Source organism: Podarcis liolepis, assembly GCF_965112155.1.
Source record: "Podarcis liolepis genome assembly, chromosome: Z".
Classification (NCBI taxonomy): domain Eukaryota; kingdom Metazoa; phylum Chordata; class Lepidosauria; order Squamata; family Lacertidae; genus Podarcis; species Podarcis liolepis.
In genome coordinates this window covers 2151450-2167614 of record NC_139570.1, presented here as the reverse complement: position 1 = coordinate 2167614, position 16165 = coordinate 2151450, and the positions used below count along the sequence as shown (strand labels likewise).

The window sequence follows — 16165 nt, the reverse complement described above, 5'->3', positions numbered from 1 at the left end:
ATGTGAAGTTCTTAGTAACTTTTTTATTTCTTCCTGGATCATGTCCCAGAACTTTCTGATCTATGGACATGTCCGCCACATATGGTAAAAGGTTCTGCTTTGTGCATCTCCAGCACTTATTACTAAGCGATTTGTTCATTTTAGCCAATCTCTCTGGTGTTAAATACTATCTATGGTGCATTTTCAGTTTTCTCTTATTAAATAACATACTGTAAAATTAATATTTTTTGTCCACATTTTTTTCCACTCTTTATATTCAATTACATAACCTAAGTCCTGCTCCCATCTTATTATGGCCTTTCCCTTTTCCTCTTTTTCTATTTGAGCATTCTGTAACAGCTTGTACATTTTGGAGAGAGTCTTTTGGTTGTTCTGTAAAATCTCCTCTAAGATCTATGCTTTATTATCAAACCTTTTTAACGTCTTATCTTTTTCAAAGGTCGCCCTAAGCTGGTATTATTCTAGCCAATTTACCCCTAGTTGTTTGAGTTCTTCAAACCTTTTCAGTTTGGGACAATAATTTATCTCATCCACCAAGTCTCTGTAAGTTGGCCAGTTATTGTTCATGTTATTCTTATGAATGGCAGTTGACTCTATAGGTGATATCCACCAAGGGGTTTTTGTTATAACTTTGGATTTATTCCTCTCCCAAACTTCGAATAAGGCCTTCCTCACTAGGTGGACATCGGTATTCCTAAGCAGCATCCCGTCTTTCAACCAAGTCCAACATGCGGCCTCAGAGGTCCGGGACTGCAAAACCATCAACAATTTAAAATTCATTCTTGCTTTTTTGCCCTTGCCAAATAAAACTGGCCAGGTCCCTCTGCCAATCTTTAAAACATTTTGTCCCAATAATTATTGGAATTGTCTGAAAGAGAAAGAGGATTTTGGGGAGTACTGTTATTTTAATCATTGATATTCTGCCCCATAATAACAGCTTCAACTGACTCCAATTTTCTAAATTTCCTTTAATTTCCTTCCATTTTTTGATGTAATTGTCTTTAAATAAATTAGTGTTTTTATTTGTAATCCATACCCCCAGATAGTTTACTTTGTTTGTGGTCTTTAGACCTGTTATTCTTTCTAGGTCTTCTTGTTCCTTCTCTCCCATATTTTTTGTTAATAATTTAGATTTATCTTTATTCAGTTTAAATCCCAAAACCTCGCCAAATTTATTCATTTTGACTAGTGCTTTTTGTATGCCTTCATTTGGGTTTTCAGTAGTAATAATCACATCATCAGCAAATGCCTTCACCTTGTAATATCAGCTACCTAAATTAATGGCCCTTATTTCCTGATCTTTCCTTATTGCTATTAAGAGAGTCTCTGACGTTGTGATAAATAAGAGTGGGGACAAGGGACAAACTTGTCTAGTCCCTCTTTCTATATTAAATTCTTCAGTGATTTCATTATTTATAATTATTTTCGTTTTCTGGTTGTCATAGATTGCCCCAATTCCATTCATGATGTTGTTTCCTGTTCTCAAGCTCTCAAAAGTTTTAATTAAGAAGTTCCATGACACACTGCTGAAAGCCTTCTCCACATCTACCAGTAGCATTGCTACCTTTTTGCTTGGTTTCATTTCTGTATATTCCAGTAAGTCAATAATTATCCTTGTATTATTTCTTATTTGCTTCCCCAGCAAAAAGCCAGCTTGATCATTTCCTATTACCCCGTTTAAGAAATTTTTCAACCTGTTAGCCAGGATACCTGTAAATATTTTATAATCCATGTTTAGTAGTGAAATTGATCTAAAATTCTTAATAAGGTTCAGATCCGTACCTTGTTTCGGTAAGAGTGTTATTAGTGCTTCATGCCAGGATTCTGGGGTTTTCCCTTTCTCCAGTATCTCATGCATGATTTTTTTAGGCTTAGGGATAACTATTTCTTCTAATTTTTTATAATATATTATTGAAATCCCATCCGGACCTGGCGATTTTCCAACTTTCATTTTCCTTATCACTTCTTTAATTTCATCTGTTTCTATATTTGAATTTAGTAGGCTATGTTCAGCCTCCTCAATCATAGAATCATAGAGTTGGAATAGACCACAAGGGCCATCGAGTCCAACCCCCTGCCAAGCAGGAAACACCATCAGAGCACTCCTGACATATGGTTGTCAAGCCTCTGCTTAAAGACCTCCAAAGAACGAGACTCCACCACACTCCTTGGCAGCAAATTCCACTGTCAAACAGCTCTTACTGTCAGGAAGTTCTTCCTAATGTTTAGGTGGAATCTTCTTTCTTGTAGTTTGGATCCATTGCTCCGTGTCCGCTTCTCTGGAGCAGCAGAAAACAACCTTTCTCCCTCCTCTATGTGACATCCTTTTATATATTTGAACATGGCTATCATATCACCCCTTAACTTCCTCTTCTCCAGGCTAAACATGCCCAGCTCCCTTAGCCGTTCCTCATAAGGCATCGTTTCCAGACCTTTGACCATTTTGGTTGCCCTCCTCTGGACACGTTCCAGTTTGTCAGTGTCCTTCTTGAACTGTGGTGCCCAGAACTGGACACAGTACTCCAGGTGAGGTCTGACCAGAGCAGAATACAGTGGCACTATTACTTCCCTTGATCTAGATGCTATACTCCTATTGATGCAGCCCAGAATTGCATTGGCTTTTTTAGCTGCCGCGTCACACTGTTGGCTCATGTCAAGTTTGTGGTCAACCAAGACTCCTAGATCCTTTTCACATGTACTGCTCTCAAGCCAGGTGTCCCCCATCTTGTATTTGTGCCTCTCATTTTTTTTGCCCAAGTGCAATACTTTACATTTCTCCCTGTTAAAATTCATCTTGTTTGTTTTGGCCCAGTTCTCTAATCTGTCAAGGTCGTTTTGAAGTGTGATCCTGTCCTCTGGGGTGTTAGCCACCCCTCTCAGTTTGGTGTCATCTGCAAATCTGATCAGGATGCCCTTGAGTCCATCATCCAAGTCATTGATAAAGATGTCAGCCAGTCACAAAGTCAGCCAGTTACAAATCCACTGAGTGGTAGCATAGTCAAGACCACATTTTACCAGCTTCTTTACAAGAATATCATAGGGCACCTTGTCAAATGCCTTGCTGAAATCAAGGTAGGCTACATCCACTGCATTCCCTTCATCTACCAGGCTTGTAATTCTGTCAAAAAAACGAGATCAGGTTAGTCTGACATGACTTATTTTTCAGAAATCCATGCTGACTATTGGTGATCACAGCATTCCTTTCTAGGTGCTCACAGACTGTTTGCTTAATGATCTGCTCCAGAATCTTCCCTGGTATTGATGTCAGACTGACTGGGCGGTAATTATTTGGGTCCTCTCTTTTCCCCTTTTTGAAAATAGGGACAACATTTGCCCTCCTCCAGTCTTCTGGGACTTCGCCTGTTCTCCAGGAATTCTCAAAGATGACTGCCAGTGGTTCTGAGATCACATCTGCCAGTTCTTTTAATACTCTTGGATGCAGTTCATCTGGCCCTGGAGACTTGAATACATCTAAACTAGCCAAGTATTCTTGTACTATCTCCTTAGTTATTCTGGGCTGTGTTTCCTTTGCGGAATCATTTGCTCCAAATTCTTCAGGTCGGGCATTGTTTTCTTTATCGGAGAAGACTGAGGCAAAGAAGGCATTGAGGAGTTCAGCCCTTTCTGTGTCCCCTGTTTGCATTTCACCATCTTCTCCTCTGAGTGACCCCACTGTTTCTTTGTTCTTCCTTTTGCTACGAACATACCCATAAAAGCCTTTTTTGTTGCTTTTACCCTCTTTAGCAAGCCTGAGTTCATTCTGTGCTTTAGCTTTTCTGACTTTGTGTCTACACGTGCTGGCTATTTGTTTGAATTCCTCTTTGGTTGTTTCCCCCCTTTTCCATTTTTTGTACACATCCTTTTTTAATCTTAACTCAGTTAAAAGTTCTTTAGATAGCCACCCTGGCTTCTTTAAGCACCTCCCATGTTTCCGTATCATTGATATTGCCTGACGTTGTGCTTTTACTATCTCCCTCTTAACAAACTCCCAGCCATCATGAACTCCCTTTCCTTTTAGTATTACTGTCCATGGGATCTCACCCAGCACTTCCCTAATCTCTGGCAACTTGTTTTCTATCAGGTATTTTTTAACTTTATTCTCATCTTTGTGTTCTAATTCATATAGTTTTTTTGTAATAATTCATAAATTTATCTTTAATTTGGTCCGGGTCGATAATTTATTTTCCCTGGTCTGTTATTTTATTTACAACTCTTTCCACTTGTCTTTCCTTTGTTAACCAGGCCAGCATCTTGCCAGGTTTATTGGCCGATTCAAATTATATTTGTCAGTCCATTTGATTTTGTTTTCCACTTCTTTATTTATTAAATTGGATATATGGGATTGTAAAATTTTTATGTTTTGGAGTATTTTCTCATTTTTAGGGTTTTTTACCAACTCTTTTACATTTTCTCTAATCTGTTTATTTATTTCCATGATATTGCTCTCTTTACTCTTCCTAATCCTCCCCATTTGTTGTATTCCAAAGCCTCTCATATAGGCTTTGCTTGCATCCCAGATTATTTTCCTATCTGTGACTTGTTTTTCATTTATTTCAAATCATTCTTTCAGCATTTCTTTGGCTTTGATTACCCTTTGACCATCTCTCCATAATTCATCATTCATCCTCCCCCTCCCCCTTGTACGTTTTTTAAAATTTCCTATGTATCATTACTGCATTGTGCTCTGACAGGGATCTATTCAGAATTTCTGCTTTCTCCAAGCTCAGTGTCAGTTTTTTTGAAGTGCAGATCACATCAATTCTCCCACCTGACTTTTTAACTTCAGAAAAATGTGTGATATCTTTTACGTTAGGATGTTTAATTCTCCAAGTATCATAAAGATTGAACTTTTCTGTCATTTGGAAGGAGAATGGTAATCTATCTGAGTTAGATAGTCTATCTCTGTCCTTTCTATCCATTTTGATGGATGCAACTCTATTTAAGTCCCCCATAATTATTATATTTTCACTGGCATAGTCCCAGAGTCTCTCTTCTAAGTTTCTATAGAATTCTAATTTGTTATTGTTTGGGGCATAAATCCCCACCAAAATTATTTTTTCTTCATTTATTTGTATCTCTACCCTTAGGACTCTGCCTTCTTCATCTTGAAATAACAGTTGTGGGTTTAGGACTGGTTTTACCTAGATGACCACTCGTCTCTTTTTCTCCGTACCTGATGCTATATACTCTAGACCCAAATTTTTATTTTTTGAAACCCTCATATGCTTATTAGATATATGGGTCTCTTGAAAACATATAATATCCCATTTCCTCCCTCTTTAATATACATTCTTCTTTGTTCCTTTTTAGTTTACTGTTCAGCCCATTCAGTTTCCAGGAGATACATTTAAATGCCATACAATTTTTTTAATTTGTCAAGTCTTACTTAAGTAATCAAGCGGTGATAGAAAGGGAAAAAAAGGATAAAGGAAAACAGAAAATACAAATCGTAATTAAAAGTCTTAGTCTTATCTTGTTTTTATTTTCTCACTCTTGAAGCTTCTCTCCTCCTAACTCTTGCCAATACTTCTTTCAAAGGATTCTGGTTTCTTCCACCGATCTGAAAGTTCTTTTCCTCTCTTTATATGTAAAGGTGAGTCCCTGAGGGAATTCCCATTTGAATAATATTTTATTTTTCTTAAGCGCCGATGTAAATCTATAATTGTCTCTCCTTTTTAACAGATGGATTGGGACTTCTTTCATGATATCAATATGTTTCCCATCTATATACAAGGGGTTTGCTCTGCCCTTTAGCAATATTTTACTCTGTGTAGCCTCGAGTTCAAAAATACTAGAGAATCCCATGGTCTTTTCCTGCTTTTTGACTTGTTCACTCTTATTCTAAATATTTTCTCGATATCCAGAGACAAGTTGTTTCGTTTGCATATTAAATGGGGGGGGGGGGCTTCTTCGTTGTCAGTTTTAAATTAATGGAGAGTTCAGCGCTGACTCGCTGGGTTTTGAGGTGCTAGCGTCGGAGAGTGTTTCTGCCTGTTTGTGCTGAGGTTTTTCCCCATGCCATCTCCACTGGTAAATGTTTTAAATAACAAAGGAGCGGAAACTTGGGGAAACCCCTTGATGCACGGCTTTGGGCTCAGTCCTCAGGATCCCCACCTGAGGTCGGGGTAACTTTCACCTCTCATTCCCCATGGTCTCTCTTGAGTCTGCCTTGAGTTGCCAGGAGCGCAGTCCCTCACCCGGTCACTGAACATGCTGCTCTGGAAGTCTGCCGCTTTGCTTCCTAAGGTCACTTGTTTTGATATCAGCATTTTTCCATTTTCTCTATGCAGAGGACCTACTGCTTTCTTTTTCTTCCTCTTGCTTCAAACATAGTGGAAGAAACATTTATTAATTATTTTTAACCTCTTGCAAGCCTTCTTTCTGCAACTTAACTGCTCCCCTGTAACTGTTGGCTACTCTGTATACTCTTCCTTCTTGATTTCCCGTCTCAACTCAACTGTAAGCTCCTCATGCAGCCGCACCAGGCATCTTTTCTTTCTTGTTGGAATTGTCTGCATTTGAGCCTTCAATTTTTCACCTTTAAAAAACTCCTAACTACTTTGGACTCCCTTCTCTTTGAGTATTTCTGACCATGGAATTTTACCCAGTAGCTCCTTAAGCTAATAATAATGCGGAGGTGGGGGGGGGGGAGTAATAATGGCCAGGGGAAAAATGGAGTTCCCCTTTTCAAGTAGATGGAGAGTGACTGGATACAGTGGCTATTTTACAGCTTCCCTTTACCTTGAATATAAAGGTGTGGGAGAGGACTAGGTGGCACCAATAACAATCCAAAATCTAAGGCTACCAGAAAGCAGCACTGCACTTCATCCTTGTTTTCTGCTGCCTTAATAGTATAGGAGTGCAAACATGTTGACCTGCTACCACCCTGACTTTTAAGTGTGCTGATGTTGCTTCCTCTTGCCCCCAAGGTATATTGATCAGGATAGAGGAGGGCCATGCACACATTACACTAAAAAAGGTGATGACTTTCGATGCACTTTCGACACAAACCTTTATTGGCCTCCAGGACTCAGCATTTCTATCCAGGGCAATTCCAGAGACATTCAGCCTGTGTGTATAATGAATAAATTACCAGAAGTATATGGTAAGTTTACAAGCTGCTTGGTTATAGGTCTGTTTCATGTGAAAAGGCTTGGGATTGGAAATGGTGTTGCAGATTCTAATGGTCTGCTGGCATATTTAAAATAGCCTCTTTTCCATATTTAAAAGGCTTCTGAATGATGCTGTGGTGGCCATTCTCCACCAGGAATTCCAACTAGTAGATTGAGAAGAATTCTCCTTATCTTTACGTTCTGATGGAACTTAGTGGAGGATATCATTTCTTAGTTGCATTGGGCTCAGGCTATCAATAAGTCATTGCGATTAACTCACACTGAGCCCGCAAAACAACTGAAAGTATAAGCAATAGAGCTCCTGGATGATGTTTCTTCCAGACCCTAATTTACTATGCCTTAACTCCCAGAACATGGCCCAAAGGCAGCAGAATGCAGCAGCCTTGCTAAAGCTAAGCAGGTTTGGTTCTGGCCTGGCTGAGACTACTTAGGAAGCCAGTGTATGCCGCCTTGAGTCCCATGGAAGAAAGGTGGGGTATAAATGTCAAAGTACTGAACGGGCAACCAGAGCTTTGGGGGGGGGGAATAACCAGGAGCAGGGGAATCATCCCAAAGAAAGGCAGGCTCCCTTGCCTCTGATTTGAGGGAGTTGCTGGCATACTTCCACAGTAAACAAGTCACCATCACATAATAGTCGCATCCCCCTTTTTCTGGCCCCCAAAATGGTCCCAGAGCATTCCCTGCATAACAGTTGCAGGGGTATTTTCACTGTGCATTCTCTTACTGGCCAAAGGCAACGGGAGCAGGCAGTCAGGCAAGCGGGTGGGAGAAGCTGCCATCAGTGAGGAATGAGAGACTGGGATCTGAACTGTACAGTGGATAGATTAACACGCAAAACAAACTTGTTTCCATAACGGCCATACCTCACAGGTTTTTCCCCGACATCATGTTTTTCCTTGTGTAATAGTTGCACCCCCCTTTTTGCAAACAAATAATCTGCACAGAAAGTGTGACCGTTACACAATAAAACACCGTAGTTAGGAGGAAAGAGCTTGAGATAAGGTATATGCAAGAGGCAAGACTTGGGTGAGTCTGGATGAGTAGAGGATATACTTACATTAGAACTCCCTGCAGGGAAAGGGCTCACCTATTTCTCCAGGTAAGGCTGGGAAGGACTCCAGGCTGAAACCCTGGAGAGTTGCTCTCAGACAAATATCAAGCTAGATGGACCCCAATGGTTTGTAGATTGTGTCTTCTCTCACTGTGGTACTAGGTGGGTTACACCTCGTAGATAATATTTGGAGTGTGTTTTATTTTACAGCTCACAAATATGCTACCATTGAGTTAATGTTGGATTTTAAAAATATATAATTTTGTGTGTGTTTTCTTTTCGACTTCAGAATTTCTAGTAAAACCTGATCCTCCACTGATTGTAAAGCCCAAAAGGAGCAATGAAGGAGTTATTCTACAGTGGACTGAACCAAGGGGCTTGAATGACATGTGCTATCAACTAGAAATTAATAACAAACTGGACCCAGAAGTAAGTTGCTCTAGTATCTACCATGTAATCTACTTTAGATAGCAGACTGGTGGCACCTTGAAGGCTAAGAGATTTCTTATAACACACACATATATAATTATATACAGTGGTACCTCTGGTTGCAAATGGGATCCATTCTGGAGCCCCGTTCGCAACCTGAACAGAATGCAACCCGCGTCTGCACATGTGCGGCTCACGATTCAGCGCTTCTGCACATGCGCATGATGCCATTTTGTGCGTCTGTGCATGTGCAAGCGGCAAAACCCGGAAGTAACCCTTTCTGGTACTTCTGGGTCGCCGTGGGACATAATCTGAAAGAATGTAACCCGCAGCTTTCGCAACATGAGGTATGACTGTAATAATTAACAACTATACATCCAGTGCCAGGATATTTGTGGTCCTCAGTACTGCTTTATGAGTGGTTGCTGTGTTTATTTTTATTTTTTTAAAATAATATTTATTACTTTTAAACCTTACAAAAAGGAAAGAAGAAAAAAGAAGAAAAAAGAAGAAAAAACATACAGTACAATATATAAACAATACACAACACAACATTAACACATTAAACAAAACAAAAGCAAAAACAGTTCAAAAAACACACATCATACCATCTCAATATCCTCTCTTTCATTCCCTTGTTTCATCGACCTCCTCTCACCTCCCTTTTTGTATTCCATTTCTATTAATTGTTTCAGCAAATCCTTTCCATCTTTCTCTATTTTCTCTCATATGATTATCTTAACATATTTTAACCTTATTTTCCATTAAAATTATAATACTTATTTATGCTTAATTCCTTAAACCATTTCTACTAAAGCCATATAATTTCCTTCCAACATTTTTCTAACATTCATTAATTTTACATTATTTCCATATATAGATTTTAAACTTTTTCCAATATTCTTCCACCGTCTCTTCTCCCTGGTCTCGGATTCTGCCAATCATTTCCGTCAATTCCATATAGTCCATCAACCTGGTGATCTTCTGTACGAGGCTCTTAACTCTTTTCCAAGTCCCTTCTGCAAGTCTTCTTCATATTTATACATGCACTTTACTTTGTCTTCTCCTGATCTTGTTCTTATTTTCCTTCCTTTGATGCTGAAAAGTAAATCTCGAGGAAATTCCCACCTAGCAATGTTTTTATTCCTTCTCGACAAATCAGCCAAATCTCCATAGTTAAAACTAAAATTCACAAGATATTTCCAGTCGTATTTCAAAGTTCCTTCAAGTCTGGCAGTCCCCACAACTCCAGTCTCCTCCTGACCCAAGTCCAGGTCCCAAAGGTCAATAAATCCCTGCATGAAGGGATCTATCCAACTTTCCTTCTCCAGTCCAAGCGGGGCTCCAATCCTCAAAGTCTGGCTTTCTCTAGATTCAGTCATAAAAGGCATCCACTTATAGTCATCAAATTGCATCTGTGAGCCTGGGGCTCTAACAACTTTCTCCCCCGCCTTCTCAATTTGCCATGTCAAAGTAGATCCCTGTATCGATTCCTGAATAGTTTCTGTATTAATATTCACTTTTTGTCCCAAGTTAGTCACTTTTTGTTCCAAGTTATCAATTTTTATAATCATCACACCCGTCTTCCTATGGAGCTGTTCCAGTGAGTCATTAATCTTACATAATGCAACCATTAAGGCTTCTTCTGTCAACATTCTTAAAAGTCCAAGGTCAATCCCAGATTCTCATGGTCTTGTCTTACAACTGGAAATTCCCCGCTCAGCTCATGTAACAATTTCAAAGCCTTCCTCTAGGGGGAAACAATTTCTATTTGTATCAATCCTTTTAAGCACAATTCAAACAATAAAGTTAGTTTCAATTTTCAATTACATTTACTCTTTTTTAAACGCAGAAGGAGGCAATTGAAACAATGTATTTATCTTCTTTAACTTACTGTCAACAAACAATCTATTCACAGTCAATGAACATATCCAAAACTTCAGTCCTACTAGCAGCCCGTTTCCAGGTTCAGAGCAGTGGTAATTTGACTTTCTTCACTCTCTCCTGCAGGCTTACGCGGTCTAAAAATTCCCCCCTCTTCTCCTGCTTCCAAGGGGGGTTTGATGATTTTAGCCGATGGAAGTTTAATCCTTTATGAAAAGCTTTCCAAGACTTTAGCTTGCAGCCTTTTTGCTCCAGTCTATTTACAAAAGGGGAAGGCGGACTTCCTGTTTGAAACCTCCCCGTTTCGGTACCAAATTAAGACGTTTGAAAATCCAATTTTTCGTTCTACTCACGGGTAGTTGTTTTAAAATCGAATTATCCACAGGAAAAAGTCAGCGCTCTCCGGCAACAGCAATGCGGCTTCACTCCGTGAAAGAAGCAGTCAATTTGAAGCACCGCGCCACTCACCCCACGTCGCTCTGGATCCCCGAAACCGGGTTTCCCCGCGAGTAGGGGAGGTGCAAAAGGTGCCAGCCAAATCCCACGTTCACAGGCTTCTCCCGCCTGTGAGTTTTTGTGGGTCCCCGCCTCCGCCGTGGCGGTCAGACCCTAATTTCCACAAAGCGAATTCCTCCTGGTCAGAGGAATTCAGCCATTACCGGAGGCGCTAACCCAGAAGTCCAGTTGCTGTGTTTATTTTAAAACATCTAAGCTTCAAGTCTGTCTATTTTTAAAATTTCCTTGTCATGACATTGGTTCCATTTCCCCCTCTACATTCATGTGTGTGTGTGCAAACACACCTGCCAGCTGAAGATCACACTTCATGCATTCTGGAAACTATTAAAAAAGTTAACTAGATCTGATGTGAGTGAGCACTGACAAATAAACCCTAATTTCTGGCTTGGTGCGCAGTGTCATTCACATATAGATGACACACAGTTCCCTCTCTGCATTCTGTCTGAGTCAAGAGAGGGTAGGCAGTTCTGGGCCAGTGTCTGGGGACAGTGGTAGGCTGGATGCATTTCCCCTGAGCAAAGAGAAATGTGGTTTAGGGGTTCTGCTTGATTTGAAACGGTGACTAGAGGATCAGTTGGCTTTATTAGCAAGCAGTGCCTATGCCCAGCTCCAGCTGGTTCACCCACTATAGCTCTTCTTGGACTTAAATAGCCTTGCCTTGGTAACCTACATTTCATCATTTTCTTAGTCAGCTTCACATGAATAGCTCTATTCTACACTGGGGTGAGGGGATGTCTTGTGAAGGATTAATCTACCCAATCGTTTCTGGGGAAAGGTCTAAATTAAACTTTTTGTCTCCACTAGTGGAGGGAATAATATCTATTTTAAGTCTACTGGAATAATAGACTAATGAAATAATCGAAACAAGAAGAACAGAAAGTATCTGAGAAAGAAACATTCCTTGTTTTTCTTTCTATCTCAAATGAACAAGTTCAGCATACTTTTTCTGCAGAGGGCCGGTCCACTGTCTCTCAGACCATGTGGTGGGCCAGACTATTTTTTTTGGGGGGGTGGAATGAACTAATTCCTATGCCCCACAAAACCCAGAGATGCATTTTAAATAAAAGGACACAAGTTTTTACTCAAGTAAAAACACGCTGATTCCTGGACCATCCGCGGGCTGGATTTAGAAGGCATTTGGGCTGGATCCGGGTGCCGGGCCTTAGTTTGCCTACCCATGAACAAGTTCATACAACACAGGATACATAATATTTGTCTCCGATGCACCCTCTCCAATTGCATGGAGCCTGGACAGCCCCGTGGTTTTCCACAGATCTGAGGGCAATGAAACAATCACTGAGACGGCTAGAGCACCGGTGGCGGATGACTTATTCTGAAGCTGACCGGACCCGGGTTGGAGCTCAATGTCGAGCCTACCAAGTGGCAGTAGTGACAACGAAGAAGACTTTCTTCACCACCTATATTCCATCTGCAGAAAACAGCAGCAGGAGACTCAGGTGGTTCGCAATTTAGCGGAACCACCTGCTACATTGGGGCCCAGTACAGCCACATGATCTCCTGCAAAGTTTTTTGCAGATAAAGTCGCTCAGATTCAGGAAGAGGTAGACTCCACCGTGGGAGCAGGGCCGGGGCAGGAGAGTGCTAGAGTCCTGTCTAGTCAAGTTGCGTGGGATCAGTTACAATCTGCTACCTCCGAGGATGTGGTCAGGCTGCTTGGACAAGTGAAACCAACCACCTGTCTCCTTGACCCTTGCCCATCCTGGCTGATAAAAGTGAGCCGGGAAGGGCTGGGCGGTGGGCTTCACGGGGTGTTGAATTCTTCTCTTTGTGAGGGAGACCCGTTGAAAGAGGCGGTTATCAAACCGCTTCTTAAAAAACCATCTTTAGATGCAGCCAATATGGCCAACTATCGCCCCGTCTCAAATCTACCATTCTTGGGCAAGGTGATTGAGCGAGTGGTTGCTGAATAACTCCAAGCACGCCTGGAGGATGCGGACCATTTGAATCCCTTCCAATCGGGATTCAGGCCTCCTTATAGGACTGAAACTGCCTTGGTTGCACTGGTCAATGATCTCTGGCGGGCTAGGGACAAAGGTGAGAGCTGTTTCCTAGTTCTGCTGGATCTCTCAGCGGCTTTTGACACCATCGACCATAACATCCTTCTGGACCGTCTAGAGGGGCTGGGAGCTGGGGGCACTGTTATACAATGGTTCCGCTCCTTTCTCCTGGGCCATGTTCAGAAAGTGGTGTGGGGGGTGAGTGTTCAGACCCCTGGGCTCTCACTTGTGGGGTGCCTCAGGGTTCTGTCCTCTCCCCCATGCTTTTTAATATCTATATGAAGCCGCTGGGAGAGATCATCAGGGGGTTTGGGCTGGGTGTTCATCAGTATGCAGATGACACCCAGCTCTACCTCTCCTTTAAATCAGAACCAGTGAAGGCGGTGAAGGTCCTGTGTGAGTGCCTGGAGGCGGTTGGAGAATGGATGGCGGCTAACAGATTGAGGTTGAATCCTGACAAGACAGAAGTACTGTTTTTGGCGGACAGGGAGCGGGTTGGTGTGGGGGATTCCCTGGTCTTGAATGGGGTAACTGTGCCCCTGAAGGACCAGGTGCGCAGCCTGGGAGTCATTTTGGACTCACAGCTGTCCATGGAGGCGCAGATTAACTCTGTGTCCAGGGCAGCTGTCTACCAGCTCCACCTGGTACGCAGGCTGAGACCCTACCTGCCTGCGAACTGTCTCCCCAGAGTGGTGCATGCTCTGGTTATCTCACGCTTGGACTACTGCAACGCGCTCTACGTGGGGCTACCTTTGAAGGTGACCCAGAAACTGCAATTAATCCAGAACGCGGCAGCTAGACTGGTGACTGGGAGTGGCCACCGGGACCACATAACACCGGTTCTGAGAGATCTGCATTGGCTCCCAGTACGTTTCTGAGCACTATTCAAAGTGTTGGTGCTGACCTTAAAGGTGACTCAGAAACTACAACTAATTTGAAACTACAACTAATTCAGAATGCGTAAGCTAGACTGGTGACTGGGAGCGGCCGCCGAGACAGCTTGAAAGACCTACACTGGCTCCCAGTACATTTCTGAGGACAATTCTTCTGCAAGAAGCCAAGTTACAGGGAACCAGGCAGAGGGGCTTCTCGGTAGTGGCACCTGCCGTGTAGAATGCCCTCCCACCAGATGTCAAAGAGAAAACTACCAGACTTTTAGAAGACACCTGAAGGCAGCCTTGTTTAGGGAAGCTTTTAATGTTTAATAGATTATTGTATTTTAATATTCTGTTGGAAGCCGCCCAGAGTGGCTGGAAAAACCCAGCCAGATGGGCAGGGTATAAATAAGAAATTATTATTATTATTATTATTATTATTATTATTATTATTATTATTATTATTATTATTATTAATTTGGTACTCAGACATTTTGCACCTAAACAAGGCGCACTCATCCCCCACCTTCAAACACATGACCAACTATCTTTAAGGCTACAGACCACACTTGATAAATACAATCCTAGCCTCACAGAATCAGTCTACCAACAAAATCTATGAAACCACTTGGAAGGCATTCTCATGGTGCTGCAGGCACAAACAGGCAGCAAACAGAAATCTGGTACAGGAGAACTACTTAAGCTTCTCTAATGGCAGATTTCTATACTTATCTCACTGCTTGTCACAAGGAGTAAGGGTGGTCACCCAACCTGTGTCATTTTCTTTAGATAGAATGCACCTTTTTTACGCACATCTGGCATGTGCAACTCTCCTTCCTTTGGACGGGTGGGATTGGAAACGGAAAAGTGGTAGTCACACCCCTGCTCCCAGAGACCAGAGGGCCAATTAACAATTTGCAGGATGCCCTCCCACTTTCAGGTGGAAGGAATACTCACAGTTAAGGCCAGTGCTCCATTTTTAAGCTCGCAAAGACTCTTTTTCAAGCTGCCTCTCTGTGGATATGATTTTGTTCAACTTCCTGGGCAGGAATCTGACACGTTTGCCACATAGGCAAACAGAGAATTCCTGTTTTATATTTTAGAGCAGTCCTGTCAGAAGTATCATATGTGAAATCCGTTTCAATCAAAAGCAATTTTTCAAAGCTCTTGTCTGTTTTAAATCTACATCACATCAACTCATTTAGTGGGTTAGATGTGTTAGACTGTTGGTTTTCATTTTTGTATTATGGTATGTTGTGAGTTTATTTTTCATTAAAATAAAATAAACAATATCACCAATAGATTATACAAACAATTTTTTGTTGTTCTTTGAAGATTTACAGGTCACGTAACAATGTAACACTCACTCTCAAGAGTAAACAATGCTACACTTTCCGGGTGAGAGCCAGGACTTCTAAGGCCAACTGTAAGCGCACACATGATCCCTGGAGCGAGTGGAGCGAGGCAGTAGAAGTAGGTGAGAAGAAACTTTGTAAGACTCTTGGTAATGAACTGCTGAGCTGACTGTATGAACCAAATCAAAAGAACTAAATCCCTGCACAGATTTTATATTTATAGGTTACAAATAAATTCTAATCTGGTAGAAGGTCAGTGCTTCACAGTGCATCCCGCTACTTGGCAAAGATCCAAGTTTCTTTCCTCCGGTACAACTTCATTTGCTGACATCTGGCAAAGCTGTCTTTGGAAACCCATTAATTAAAATTGTTGTGCCTGTACCCCTGAAATTCCCTGAAATTGCTAATGTCTTAACCCAGGGTATCTCAAACAGTAGACCACTTTCAGATGAGCCACTGTGTGCAACCTTCCCAGGGCCTCCTCACTTGCATACTCTCCCCGCCCCCCCCCGCGGCTGTACCACACACTGCCTCTTAGTTGGTCCCATGCTGGCACCAGCAACCCCTTGCATGTTGAGTAAAGAGAACCTGGAGCAGGGAAGGTCTGCTGGATAAATTTAAAATGGTTTCTAGGCTGGAGCTATCCCTCCCAGAAACCCAAAAGAAAATACAAGTGAAATACAAATGTGCATAGGGACAGCCTCAAAAATAAGGAGGAGGCTGTAAAGAACCATATCCAAATGTGCTGGAACAAACATTCACTACGTGCAGTGTACCATAAAAGGTAAAAGTAAAGGGACCCCTGACCATTAGGTCCAGTCGTGACTGACTCTGGGGTTGCGGCGCTCATCTCGCTTTACTGGCCGAGGGAGCCAGTGTACAGCTTCCGGGTCATGTGGCCAGC

At 41.8% G+C, this 16165-nt stretch overlaps 1 protein-coding gene and 1 long non-coding RNA gene across 2 annotated transcripts in view; one reads left to right on the top strand and one right to left on the bottom strand.

Annotated features, from left to right (window-relative positions):
• LOC310698904 overlaps positions 1-16165 on the bottom strand; it is a 400562-nt gene that overhangs the window by 376546 nt on the left and 7851 nt on the right. The gene's annotated exons all lie outside the window — the stretch shown is intronic.
• IL13RA1 (interleukin 13 receptor subunit alpha 1) overlaps positions 1-16165 on the top strand; it is a 37569-nt gene that overhangs the window by 14406 nt on the left and 6998 nt on the right. Inside the window, exons 5-7 of the mRNA XM_083486491.1 lie at positions 6930-7105; positions 8474-8613; positions 15242-15383. Coding sequence (XP_083342617.1) covers positions 6930-7105; positions 8474-8613; positions 15242-15383 — 458 coding nt within the window. The remainder of the gene's footprint in view (positions 1-6929; positions 7106-8473; positions 8614-15241; positions 15384-16165) is intronic.